Below are 14926 nucleotides of genomic sequence, written 5' to 3' on the forward strand. Positions count from 1 at the left end.
TCACACTCTCTGTGTGTTTCGGACCGTTTCTGTGTCACCACTTTTGTGTATTACGGAAGTGAAAGGGCATTCCCTGGTGACCTGTGCGATGTGCGGTGAACAAGCCCCAGTGTTTAGTTTCGTAAAGAATTGTATATAATATATCGACGATGTGCTGACTTTCTTTGTCTTAGTAATATGACAGCTAATAGCTAGTCGTGCTAGTTTACATTGAAAGGTTTATAAATCGAAACAATACAACGTCTGTGCCTTTTGGTTATTGAAAGTCTACTAGGCCTGCTCATTTGGTTAGATATGTATCTCATGGTTCCTGCTCTTATCAAAACATACATAAATATTCAATACCACAAAATCCGTTTATAATTGATTACAAAATGCAGAAGAAAATTCAAGAAAACTTTTTCACTATTCATAGACACGCATGGGTCGCTATGTCTGACTTAGGTCTTGCAAAACAAAGACGTCTTTTTTCCGATATTCAGGCCTAAATATAAAACATGCAAACAAAATATACAGTTTCTAGGCTTGATTTTCGTGTAGACAACTATCATATCTACATTTGAACAAAAAATGAAAAAAATAAAAAATGGGTTTTTTGAGAAAATCAATTTCAAAAATGGTACTTTTTGGTTTTTGCATAACATTAACGTAACGTACCGCAAAGGATATTTTATACAGCCAAGGCATTTTATTATAAATATAAAGAGCGTGTTTTGGGCTCTCCGTGGACATAAAAAATATCGGTGTAACCCAAGTAGATCGCCAGTAATTAATTGTCAAAGTTCGTCAACAATTGACCGAGGAGGCGTTTTTGACATTTTTACAGAAAAAAAGCAAAAGGCCTAAAATTATTTCATGGTATTGGAGCCTTTTAAATGTGTCCACAGAGTGCTTCAAAAAAGATAATATAATGTGGACTGAAAATCCATGGCGGGAGATCAAGCGAAACATCCGACCCACGACGGGTGTGAAAAACACTGCTTTTCGCCGCGGCCTCTTTAAAAATTCATAAGTCGAGAACAAAAAAAAAATCCGACGAACTTGCGGTTTGTGTCGACTGCGGTTTTTAGAAACGGCGCCATAACATATATTTTTTTCATCGAAATTAAAAATTCGACCCTTTTTGCCTGCACGATTTGAGATGAAACCACCCATATATATATATATATATATATATATATATATATATCGGGCTACCCAATAGATAGCGCCACCGAGTTTTCGGCGTAAAAAAAAATTGTATAAATAAATCAGTGAATTTAAACTTTTCTCAGATGCGGTCTTTAGGGGGTGCATTTATCATGTAATCAAATTTCGTAAGTGTGGGTTTGGGGAGGAAAAAAAAAAAATGAGCCTAAAAAATCCTGTGTTTCCTCTGCACAGGGAGGAAAACGGTAAAAACCTTGTGGTTGAAGAAAAAATAAAGCGCCGTTCACACTTTTGCGTCCCTGCGATTTCTTAGGTCCAGCTCCGCGCTGCAGCGCGGAGCTGGACCTAAGAAATCGCAGAGGCTTAAAAACCGGCCTGGTCTCTCTGCGTAGTACTCGGTTGCAAGAGTGTGAACGGGCCTTAAGTAAACAGGCGAGCTGTTTCATGTTACACATAAATAAAAAAAAAATTAAAAAAAAAAAAAACGGAGACGAAGGACGAAAAAGGGACAAACACAAAACGTCTCAAATTTGAGACGGTTTGTGCCGAATGCGAAAGCTAAACGCCGGCTTCCGCGTTCTAACGCTTTCTACGACAGCAGTGGAGACGAAGGCATCTAGCTTTAGCTCTACCCACTAATCCTTCCAATCAGAGCTCGGCGTTCGGACGTCAACGCGCGCTCTCTTCACCTTCTCTGCCTCATTCAGTTTCTCTGCGCGTAGAGCACGCGCAATCATACAGAATCAGCGCCCCGCAGGCGACCGCAAGACTGGCTTTCGCTGCGCTTTACCCGAAAGACTATCGTTTTCTTGCGTTATACGTATAACTCAGCAAAACATTCCTGTCTCGAATGTCGCGTGCAAGCTATCTTCTTGAACACGTAGCCACGCTTATTAATACGAAGCGCAGATGTTCCGGTGACCTGTAGCTTTCGTAATGCAACGTAACGCAAGAAAACGTGGCTTTGTGAACCAGCCTTTCTACGAATTTTCGTGTTAAAGGTTGGTTCACACAGCCCCGTTGTTTTACCTTTCGTGACATTACGAAAGCTTACGCACAAGTCACTGGACATCTGTGCTTCATATTAAAGCATGGCTAAAAATTCAATGACGTGGCAGCTGGCACGCGACATTCGAGACGCGAATGTTTTCCTGAGTTATACGTAAGAAAACGCGAGGAAACGGTGCTGTGTGCGCTACTTTCTGGGGCGTTCTAGAAGTGAAGTGCGCGCGTGCACAATTTTAAATCGGAGCTCAAGGTTCGCAAGTGCACAAGGGCCCATAGCTTTGAAATTGACAGTATAGTTTGCCATAGCCTCCTCTATACTCACAAAGCCTGGCAGTTCGACGACGGAGCCATAGGGGGCCGGTCGCAGATTTGGAGCGCGAGGATCTGGTATCACAGAGCATTTCTCGAGGACGCTGGTATACTCTATTTCACCACATGATCACAGTGTAATATGATGTACCGCAGGAAAGGCTACAAGCGCGAGCTCCTTGCATTGGGGCACATCTCGGCGGCACAAGCTCTCCTACATTAGGGGCAGCTTCGTGCATTAAGCGCGAAACACATGTACGACGAAACCTTCCGATCCGACGTGCGGACTGCCTGAATGACCTTGGGGGGAGAGGGCTTTCGTAGCATCGGAGAGCGTTGAAAACCCTCGCCTCCGACCGTCGTATTGCGTGGTCGGACGTCGGATCGGACGGTTTCGTCGTACATGTGTTTCGCGCTTTAGGGCGCTTCTAGCCTTCGCTGCGGTACAGCATAAGGTGAAACAGAGTAGTAAGCGCACAGCTTTCGCAGCGGCGAAGACGCTCGATAAATGCTATGAGCACGAGGGGGACATTCCATCGCTCGGGACAAGTGTGTTTCAGTGTCTCGCCGCAGCGGGGCGCCCGTTACATGACTTTCCTCTCATCCGTTGTCCGCCGCTCTACCTTTTTACTTTCGGCGGGCCGCGTCTCATGGCGATCTGCCAGGGCTTGTCAGTATAGAGGAGGCCATGAGTTTGTTAAATGAGACCTTTCCTAAAAAGTGTGTGGCCGGTGCCATTTTGAGTGTTCGGGCGTATGGCGCGTGCTTTCCGCGCTTTCCGACGCGACGAACGCGCACGTGCTGGGCTGTGAAGATCGCACGCTGGACTGTGATTTTCTAAACATTGGAAGATTACCGAGGAAAGAGGGCAAGAGAGAGAGAGGGAAATAAATTTGCATTCTGAAGAGTTTCGTTGCGCGAACCTTACTTCAAAGGGAAGCGAGTGCCAAAGACAACATGGTCGAAAAAGAAAGTTGAGGGTCGCAAGATCGGCTCTGAACAAAGGAAAAAAAACTCTAACACCATCATGATATTTTTTTTTGTACGCCCCACCCATTTTTAAATTTGAGTGACATCAGTGACCCAAACCGTTGTATTTACAACAGTACAAATTCTGCACCCAACTGTCCAAAGACGGAGAGAGATGTGAATGAGAAAGAGTATGCGAATGTCTGAACCCGCGACAACGCAGAACCCGACGACCGCCGTCGAGAACTGGCCTCCAAAACGGACCAAGTGTGTTTTCTCTCGATTCGAAATCAATAAAGCAAGGACCGCGCCTCCTCCGTTAGTACCCCCGGTATGATATACGGCCGCCGGACCGCGGACTTTCCTCCCAGAACCGTCCTCGCAAACTCGGCCATTGCAGTTTCCTTTTATATTTTTTTTTTCATCCGTGTACGAGTGTTCATTTGTTACGCGACGAAAGTAATCTTCAACCCCACCTTTTTTCTTTCTTCGCGAAAATAAAATTTCGGTCGTTTCTGAGGGTACAAAAGAAAAGTGCGGCGCCCAAACCGTTACTCGGAATGAAACGCGCGCGGCCCCCACCAAAAGTGCGGGAAGTAACCGGGAGAGGGCGCTGATGATCGAATTCGCCCCAAATGTCCGTTGGCCGAGACGATGACAGCGGGAACGAGATTACTTGGGGGGTTACGCAACTGCCTGTCCCCCCCCACCAATCTCATCTGACAAAGGACTTTTGGAGCAAACGAGCTCGGTATGCACCTCTTTTGTCTATTTAATGACGCGATGGGAGGCCCCAGTTTGGTGAGGCGACAAAGATGCTGGTTCGCACAGCACATATCGCCTGCGCTCAACAGAGGCAATGCGTAGGGTTTCTGATTTTTCGGAGTTTATTTGTCGCGAAACTAAAAGGGTGTTTTTTGGAGTTAATTTTTCGCTCGAAAATTGGCGTTTATGTAATTTACTTTTCTTAGGTTCGAAATTATACAAAAGTCGGAGTTTAATTTTACCGTGTGTTAGTTTTCCAAATTCAATGCAAAAATAAATGTTCGGACAAAAACGTGTCCTAAATATATATATATATATAACAAATAACCGGTATCGAAATCCATTAATGCAGCTGCATTTAACATTGGCGCCGTTGCGATTGGCAGTACTAACTGCCCCATGACATATCTTGCAAACAAGTGTTGCTTCAATAGACGTCGGTACTTTGAAATAACCAAACCCCTGGTCGTAGTCGTTGGGAAGCATAAACGTTTCAGGTGCTCTCACACCTCCTACGAAACGTATATGGGTTCATATCGTTCAGTGTTCTAAGAACGCATTCGCTCCTTTATCTAGAAAGCATAATAATATGGTCTAGATTGGAAACCGCAACAGCGCTTTTGTCGTCACCCGAAAGTACATTGGCCCGTTGCACTGAACGAATCTTGACGACATAAACGGAAAACTCTCTTTTGTCAATAATCTCCCTGCCCCCCCCCCCCCCCCCCAAAAAAAAAAAAGAAAAGATTGTGTTGTGACGAAGTTTATTTGTAGAATGCCGTCTTTTCTGCTTTTCATTTTGCCGTCGTAACCTCGAAATTCAGTCTTTTTTAAAATATAAATCCGAATTGGCGAAAATTTTACCGGCGAGTGTTTTTCGGAGTTTTTTGGATTTATCCAAAAGACACAAAATACTAGATAAGCAACCTAACGCGTCGTCGAAATCAAACCCCCAGAAATTTTATTTCCACGATTTTGGAACAGGAATTCTAAGATTCCGAATCTAGAGATTTTATATTGGATTTCTCAACTGTAGTCGTGTTTTCGGGCTGCTGGTTAAGGCCAGCGGGGGGGGGGGGGGGGGGGGGGGGGGACATTAATCAATCATTCAAATGAAGATAATTAACAACTGGCAGGCCTCAGGAAGGGTGCATAAAAAAAAGAACAGAAAAATTGGCGAAATAAAGTGATACAATTTCGTCGTAATATATATTTACAAAAAAAAAAAAAATCAAGGTCAGGAACAACTGCTCGATGGATAACTGGGGAAAATATTGTCACCATTTTATGATGGGGCATTAGTAAAAAATGTCCATTTTGGTGTTTAAGAAAAAAATCCAAAATGATCATTTATTTTTTATATTTTTTTTTTCAACCAAGTGATAGAATTGGGTGTTTTCTACATCTACACGAAAATAGTTTGAAAATAACAACTCCTTTTAATAGCCCTTTTTTTTTAGAGCGTTTGGAAGACTGGAGGCTTTTGAGCTTATTTGAGCCGGTTTACCGTTCAGATAAAGCAGCGACTTCAAGAATTTAAGCCGGTGTCGCTTTCCGCTTTGGAGGTTCAATCAAGCTTAATATAACCCAGCCAAATATGTTTTTTTTTTTCTTGTTTTTTTTTGTTAGTCATAGCCAGCGACATATGAAGAAAAAAAAAAGAGCTTCACTTGTTCCGTGTTTAGCGCGACCTTCCTGCTTTGGACAAGGCTTCGGCCTCTCCTCGAGTGTGTAGCCAAAAGCACGGTCGAAGACGCGGAACGCCTGCTGAAGGCCGGCTGGTCAAGAGACACACCGTGCCATTGTCATTCTCTTAGTGATCTACAAGACTTCACTTAAATAATAATAAATAAAAAAAATCTTTCAGCCTTTCCACTCTGGTGAAGAAGGAAGACCAGCGGAGCTGTACAATGGAAAGGAATGGCCGGCCGCAAGTCGGCAAGTTAGAGTGGAAAGGCTGCCGCCATCTATGAGCGAAGGGGGCAACCAGATACGTTGCTTGTCGCCGTCGCTCATAGATGGCGGTAGGTGTCCAGAGTTCGGTGTCTTCATTTCTTTGCGGGGGACACGATCCTGAGGAAACTAGACCTTGAGAGCTCCGCTGTAAAAAGTAAGGACCGTGAAACGTACCATGGTAACCTTTTCCTACCCGTTTTCGGATCGGCGTCGTGCTTGTTGCACGAGTGATAACTTCAGCGCGCTCTGGCGCTCGCCAAGTGCTCCAAGACTTTCATAGTTTGACTGATTTTGTGGTTTGAGGTGACACTATTTTTTTTTTTTTCAATTAAAGCCCCGTGCCTATTTTTAATAATTAAAAATTATTGATCAGATTTTAGTTCATTGTTCACTTATCGCAACGATTAGACCCCGATATTATGTCTCCTGGCTGTAAAATTCACCTGTATAGACCGCATTATTCTACCTTTCCCGGCCTCGGTTAAATGGATGTGTACAAATTAAAATCCAACAGCCTGTATAGTTACAAATGTAACCAAGCTACATGTATTTAATCTGTTTTCTGGTCTGTTGTCTTTACTTTAGCTCGATCGAGACTAGAAGTAATGAGAGTGCCGTAAATGCGCTTCTAAGTTACAAAGAAAGCCAAGGTACACTTGCTTAAGTTCCATTCTAACTTGGCTCAATGCAGAGAGAGTAAAGCAAACTCGGTACAAGGGACAACGAACACATCTTTCAGTTCGAGTTTGTTTTCTTCTTTCCGTGTCCAGATTACCAACACTTAATTAGGTTCATTGTAACTTGGGAAGAATTAAGTTAGATATTTAAATTGTAACTAATTAGAAAAATACTTAAATTTAAGGAACATTGAAATCCACAATTTAGCTTTCAAGTGCCTCGATAGTGGATATGTATGTCACAATATAACAAAATACCCCCCCTTCCCTTCCCTTAAAAAGGAAAAATATAACGCGCAATATTGACGTTTTAATACCTATTCAGATTTAAAGGGGCTATGCAAAGACATTGGGTAGGAATATTTCTTACTTTACGCCATCTTCCTGGCACTAGTGGGACCCAAGAATACTCGAACGCAACACCACTGACCAAGAAGCGCCTTCGTCACGGCGGAATTCAAAGGATGAAGTGGAGCTTTTCTTTCAGTCTCTCCTTCCAAGGCCGCCTTTGCTCCTTCGCGAAATTTGATGACGGAGCTGTGGGGACAATGGCAACAGTACGATCCCCGGGAATGCGTCGTCGAGCTTTGCGGTGACGATATTCAAATGCTGCTCACACAGTGGACGCGAAGACTGCGTACGCATTTGATCTGGGCTCGTGACAATCGATGCCTCGACAGGCATTCGGGTCGTGGCCCGTGTCCAATCGCTGCAACGACGACGATAACCGAGCCATAATTTCTGGAACTCAGCGCATGTCCTGTGCTTTGCCAAGCCCAGCGCGTGGCTATGATCAACATTGGCGGCATATAATCGGCTCAAGATCACGTGGCCGCTTGCTCTGGCTGCGAGTTGAGGGGGTAAACGCTGCTCGTTTTTCTTTAATTTTTTTTTCTGGGACTTCTATTGCGTGGGGTGAAAAACGAATGCGTGTTTTATAGGTCATAAACGTCAGGGATCAGTTTTAAGCGGTATTTGTGCAAAGTACAAAAATTGTTGTTTTCAAGCATGCTTCAATTTCGCGTTTACGTCTGAAAATAGAGGCTTGTTGCGGAATCGCTTCGAACTCAAATTGTGTCTCGCAACGCGAACGTTGCGCCAAAATTTCGTCTCCTTTTTTTTTTCTTATTTCGGGTAAAGTTTGTTCCGTGACATATATCCGTCCCATCCAGGCACCTAGAAAAAAAAATAATTCGTTCGTTATCGGTATTAACCGGACAAATCGCTCCATCAACCAAGAACGGCCATATGCACCATCATCCACCGAATCAAGAAAGAGCTCTCGACCCGTTAATCCTTCCAGTTTCTGGTTTCGGGAGTTCAGTGTCCATCTAAATACGTTGAACCAGTTGCTTTACAGTTCGCGAGCACCCACATTCCCATACGCACGCAAGCACCCACCTTCACACACCCACGCACGCAGACACTGTCACGCACATACGCACGCAGACATACAGAGTAACGCACACGAACATACGCACGCACAAATTCACACTCATGTACACATCGCGACACTGTTAGCGCGAACACGACATTGGCGCATTTTATTTCTAAATAGTATTTGCGAGCACGAAATTTTTGTCGCTTACATTATGGAACTAAATGAGCTCTTTCCGTAGCAATACTAACTCGAATGACATCCCTTGGTTTCAAAGAGAAAAATTGGAAAAACCGGCGATCGCTTGTTCGCGCTAACAGTTGTCGCGCTCTGTACATAAACACACACACACAAACAGACATGCACATAGATACACACATACACGCACACTCAAATACGCGCACACACTCACGTAGACATGCACATATTCAAACGTATACTCACGCACGATACGGACTCACGCAAACACACATACAAGCGCACACACTCACGTACGCATATATTCACACCTATACTCACGCACACACACATACACGCTCACATGCACGCCCACATATTTGAACGTACACTCGGGCATAAGTACACACTCACACACACACAGTGGCGCCAGAAGTACTATGGAGGTTGGGGGGGGGGGGGTATTTTGTCACATTGTCAAACATCCACTAACGGGGCACTTGAAAACAAAATTATGAATTTTAATGTAGCTTAAATTTAAGTTTTTCTAATTTAGTTATAGTGAACCAAATTAAAGACCGACCAACGAAACCATTTTCCGCAAGGTAGGAAAATGGCCCTCGCGCCCTCCTCTTTTCACCCTCTCCCAAAAATCACGTGACGGCAGGGGCTCGTTTTGTGTCGGCTTTTTCTGTAGGGATAATCCTCAAAAACCGCGAAATGAGCGGCTAGCTGCGAGCGCAACAACGACCTTGAGACGTCCAGGTGTCTTCCCTCGTTGACGCGGGCACGCTCAATCCGCGAGATTGAGGAAGCCAGCGCGACCGAACGCTTTTTCCCATGAGCTGCAGGTCCGAGGCCGCTCGGTCGGTGGAGATCGAGGGGTCGTGGTATGCGGGGTTCGTTCCAGTAGCCGCTTTCTGGCATCGCGCGGCTGCTGGAACCATTCCCGTGTCTGCGCAAGGATTGGCTTGCGCAATAAAGGGTTCAGGTCGTCGATAATACATTTATTTTCGAAACTTATAGATCAAATGGCTTTCCCTAATCTCTTCATTACTGTTTGAAACACATCTCCTCTCATAGGTTGTTCATCCCATTTTGGACTCTTTTGCGTATTTATTCGTCCTTATCTCTGCTCGATGACTGTGTGATAACTTGATAAAGACCTTTCAATATTGGCGCGGGCTTGCACGATCAACGCTGTCCCGGATTTACCCAAAATTGGAAAGATTGGCGTCAAGAGCAGTTGAAGAAGCAAACCGAAAATCTTGCTTCTAGTGAAGATGGCACAATCGTGAGATAGGTCTTTGCTTCACTTGCCTCCACAACGCCCAATCGTTTGCACTGTCGCAACTTCTCAGTAACATAGCTGTATACCACATTTTACACATGGTTACTATAAATGTGGCCCCATTGGCTTTCCCGTTATGAGCGAGTCGACTTTTTAACGACCGGCGACTCTCCTGAGTGAGAATAAATATTATCACCTTCCCACATCATCCACCCTTTCTCCCCCCGCCCTTTCCCGAGTTGGGGAGATATCAGGCCACTCCAGGGGAAGCAGCCTGCAGACTGCGCTTTTCGGCTACTCATTCTCAACACATTCGAACGTGGAAGTAAACACATCGCATGAACGACGCCCAGTTAATTTGCAACCTAAATAATGCGGCTCTATACTGTTAGGACCCAATTAATTTCATCATCAATCATTATTTGTTACGATTTCATGGTGAAAGTGTGTTCGTCGTGATGCCACAAAAGTGATCGATTAAAAGGGACAAATAGATGATTTGCAATTTTCCCAAGCGCCCCGGCTGATTTTTTTTTATGATTTTTTTGTAGCCATTGCAATATTTCGTTGTCTTTCGGTATGCTTTTGTGATGTAAACAATTTTACGCACTTCCCACAAATATTTTATCGTCAACGACAGTTTTAAAGCATTACGCATCGCCTCGGGTGCGTTGACCTTGCGCACTAGAGCGTCACAGGAGCGCGTATTTCCGCAAAATAAATACGAGGACCTATTTCTCCCTTTGAATCAACCACTTTTGTGGCATCACGACGAACACACTTTCACCATGAAGTCGTAACAAAAAATGATTGATGATGAAATTGATTGGGCCCCAACAGTAGAGCCACATTATTTAGGTTGCAAATAAACTGGGCGTCGTTCATGCGATGTGCTTACTTCCACGTTTGAATATGTTGAGAATGAGTAGCCGAAAAGCGCAGTCTGCAGGCTGCTTCCCTGGAGTGGCCTGATATTTCCCCAACTCGGGAAAGGGAGGGGAGGGGGGGAGGGAGAGAAAGGTGTGGATGTTGTGGGAAGGTGATAATATTTATTCTCACTCAGGAGAGTCGCCGGTCGTTAAAAAGTCGACTCGCAGATAACGGGAAAGCCTGTGGGGCCACATCTATAGTAACCATCAGTAAAATGTGGTATACAGCTATGTCACTGAGAAGTTGCGATAGTGCAAACGATGGGGCGCTGTGGAGGCTAGTGAAGCATAGACCGACCTTACGATTGTGCCACCTTCATTAGAAGCTAGAATTACGGTTTGCTTCTTCAACCCCTCCTGACGCCAATCTTTCCAATTTTGAATAAATCCGGGACAGCGTTGATCGCTCAAGCCCGCGCCAATATTTAAAGGTCTTTGTCAAGCTATAAAACAGTCATCAAGCAGAGGTAAGGACGAATAAATAAGTAAAAGAGTCCAAAATGGGATGAACAACCTATGAGAGGAGATGTGTTTCAAACAGTAATGAAGAGATTAGGGAAAGCCACTTGATTTATAAGTTTCGGAAATAAATGTATTATCGACGACCTGAACCCTTTATTGCGCAAGCCAATCCTTGTGCAGAGACGGGAATGGTTCCAGCAGCCGCGCGATGCCAGAGAGCGGCTGCTGGAACGAACCCAGCATACCAAGATCCCTCGATCTTCACCGACCGAGCGGCCTCGGACCTGCAGCTCATGGGAAAAAGCGTTCGGTCGCGCTGGCTTCCTCAATCTCGCGGATTGAGCGTGCCCGCGTCAACGAGGGAAGACACCTGGACGTTTCAAGGTCGTTGTTGCGCTCGCAGCTAGCCGCTCATTTCGCGGTTTTTGAGGATTATCCCTACATAAAAAGCCGACACAAAACGAGCCCCTGCCGTCACGTGATTTTTGGGAGAGGGTGAAAAGAGGAGGGCGCGAGGGGCATTTTCCTACCTTGCGGAAAATGGTTTCGTTGGTCGGTCTTTAAGCGTAGAGAATGCTAATAATAGGGAGTTTTCGCAGACCGCGTTTCCCCCTCCGCTAAGCCGTCCGCAACGAAGAAGTTGCTACTGCGCCTGCGCGCCGATAGCCTTGACTGTAGAGTTCTGTGTATCGTAGCGGGCTGCGGAGAGCCGTTGCGGGACGGCGGAAACGATCTACGAAAACTCCCTAATGTGGACTTCCGAAATATGGCTTGGACAGTAAATGGATCTGTTTTATTAGGGAGTTTTCGTAGATGGTTTTCGCCGTCCCGCAACGGCTCTCCGCAACCCGCTACGATACACAGAACTCTACAGTCAAGGCTATCGGCGCGCAGGCACGGTGGCGGTATCTTCCTGGCGGAGGGTTAGCGGTGGGGGAAACACGGTCTACTAAAACTCCCTAATATCTCTCTCAGCGCTAGTCGAATAGGAGGCAGAGCACTTCTTACTGGTGACCTCGGAGTGCAAGGTAATCCACAATGGGGAAAAGCGACTTTTGGGACGCCAGTACAACTCAATGAGCGAACAGGATGTCAATGGACGTGCTACTTGCGGCCAAAAAGCGCTCGTTTTCTAGCCATATATTCCCAAGCCAAAAATTCAGAAAAGCGTCCATTTCCGCAAAAACCTAATTTTCGCGAATGTCGCGATTTCAGAAATACCTGCAAATAATTTGGGCCTCAAATATTAATTACATGGTGATGAATATTTAGCATGTCACACGGAATCTGGAAAATATGCGTGCCCGCGAAATATCTTGAAAAAAACCGGCACTTTGAGAAATTTACGAACTGTCGAACTCGCGAGCCGCCATTACTAAAAGATGGCTTTGAGAGGGGGGAGGGGGGGGGAACGATCGCCCCCCACTGCCCCCCTTGTTCCGACGCAACTGCACACACACACACACGCAAACAGACACATACACGCGCACACGTGTACACACAAAGACACACACACACACGCGCACGCGCACACGCAGGCAGGCAGGCGGGGGGTGCTCACCGCGGCCAGTCCTCCCAGCAGGCCGAAGAAGGATCCGGCGAGCACGTCCACGGCGTGGTGCCTCCGGTCGTAGACGCGCGATGCCGCGTTCAGGCAGGCCAGCAGCAGGAGGCACGCCAACAGGACGCCGTTCCACGCCCGGGACCAGTGGGACGACGCCGAGGACAGCCGGAACCGCGAGTAGATCTGCGCGAGGGAACAACCGTCAAGCAGTCGTCTCCACGTTCCTCCGAAACAGGCATGAGAACTCGTTCCTTCTCTATCTGGGAACGGGTTCAAGTTCCAAGTTCCAGAGGTTCGTTTGTCTAAGTTGGGAACGTGTCGTTACCTTAACGTTGCATTTACGTATTTGAAGGAACTATTCCGCTAGATAATCCGTAGATAAAATAAAGCGAGCGAGGGAAAATAATGACACCCAAACGTCGCCACGATCACATTAGTTCCAGTTCTTTGCTTTCGACCTCAGGCACTTCCCCTTCCCTCAAAATCAGAAATATAGACTATATAGTCGATAACAAAAAGCCCAAGTCCCACTAAAGTCGGGTAAAAATGCAAATAAATAGAGAGATAGAGAAAAAAAAATAAAGAAGGAACGCTTCTGCCCCCGAAAACGTCACGAGTTCCACCGATGCAATACCCAATTTCACCTCAAGGAAAAATCAAATTTTGCGCATTGTTTATACGCGGCGCCAAGTAGTTCTCATGAAATTTAGTTGTCGGAGGAAAAAGCGATGCTTTTGGCGTTTAGGACGTGTGCATCTTGACAAGATAACATACATATCTATCTGATCTAAAATTCACCAACATATATCTTAATCATCAGCATAAACGGGGGAACTTAGTAATGCTCCGCAAGCAGCTGCAGACTTTTTTTTTTTTTTTTTTACTACTGTTTTTGAGGTGAAAACGGGTGTAGGTGGAATGGCGTCGTTTCCCCGTTCCTCCGTCCCAGAAACGTCGTTCCTTGGAACGCCGTTCCGTATAACACTGGACTCAAGCAATAAAGGCGGAACGCCTTTTCGCTTCCGGTAGGCAGCGTTATGCCATGTGGACGGACAGTGTCCGACACTTTGCACATAAGTCTTAAAGCGTAATAATTGCGCGTTATTTTTTTTTTTTATTTTTTAAGGGGTACGGGTTGTTTTGTTGCAGTGTAACATACATGTCCACTGTCAAGGCACTTGAAAACAAAATTTTGGATTTCAATGTTCCTTAAATTTAAGTTTTTCTAATTAGTTACGGTTTAAATATATAAATTCCTTGCAAGTTATTTGCGTCGTTTTTGCTGTGCGTGAAACGCACAAGCAAAGCCGAGTGGCTCCGTCGACGACAAAACTCAGCAAGTATACGATAGGGGACGCATTTGGTGAGCGGTACGAACAACCTATCTTCTGAGTGACCCCGAAAAAAAAAAAAAAGTATAGCGTTTGTTTTCTCGCGTCAACGTCGCAGCTGCGAATTCGCGAGCAAAATCGCACCATCTGAATCGGGCTTGAGCGTTCGGCGATGCCTATACCCTGTTTCACCTTATGTTGTACCGCAGCGAAGACTCGAAGCGCGAGCTCATAGCGTTGCCGAGATGTGCACTAGACCAAAGAGCTCGCGCTTGTAGCCCCTCCTGCGGTACGTCATAAGGTGAAACGGAGTTAGTTTTATGCTGGGTCCGGACATTTCATCGAACGGCGTTTCATCGAAGCCGTTTCATCGAACGCCGTTTCATCGAACGCCGTTTCATCGAACGCCGTTTCATCGAACGTCGTTTCATAAAAGCCGTTTCATCGAACGCCTTTTCATCGAAAGCCGTTACAGCATGTAATATTTTTTTAAAATTTATTTAAATTTTTATACACAACTTAATCTAATTCTTTCTGTTTTTCTGTTTTGTTTTTGTTTTTATATCACAGCGTGCAGTGACGAGATAAGTTCCATCGTGAACATATCCTGCTTCGAAAAGAAAGCCTCTATGAAACAATGACCCATCCCCATGTCACACGAAACGATTAAAAATGAGACAAAAAAAAAAAAAAAACAGAAAGCAGGATGTGCTTTCGGGGAAGCGGGTAGTGTTTTATTTTCTGACAGCGTGTACGTGTAACCTTGGGTTATGTGAGGATCCGGAAGGGTTCAGTCTTCTTGGGTGACACAGTGCACCCAGGTCTTCACTATTTATTGTCTGGTGCGGGTCGGCCTTCCTCAGAAGGCGTCCTGAAGATCATTTATAGGCAAAAGCGTCGGTGATAAAGATTATAGTGAAGGGGAGGTGGTTCCAGTCTAGGCTTGTTTTGGGGACAAAGG

General features: G+C 45.4%; 1 protein-coding gene across 2 annotated transcripts in view; it reads right to left on the reverse strand.

Annotated features, from left to right (window-relative positions):
• LOC8023312 (phospholipid phosphatase 1) overlaps positions 1-14926 on the reverse strand; it is a 56879-nt gene that overhangs the window by 4571 nt on the left and 37382 nt on the right. For both annotated transcript variants that reach the window (XM_042293152.1, XM_042293151.1), the window contains exon 6: positions 12632-12817. In XM_042293152.1, the coding sequence (XP_042149086.1) occupies positions 12632-12817 (186 nt within the window). The remainder of the gene's footprint in view (positions 1-12631; positions 12818-14926) is intronic.

The sequence above is a fragment of the Ixodes scapularis genome, unplaced genomic scaffold, assembly GCF_016920785.2.
Source record: "Ixodes scapularis isolate PalLabHiFi unplaced genomic scaffold, ASM1692078v2 PGA_scaffold47__10_contigs__length_4178495, whole genome shotgun sequence".
NCBI classification, from domain to species: domain Eukaryota; kingdom Metazoa; phylum Arthropoda; class Arachnida; order Ixodida; family Ixodidae; genus Ixodes; species Ixodes scapularis.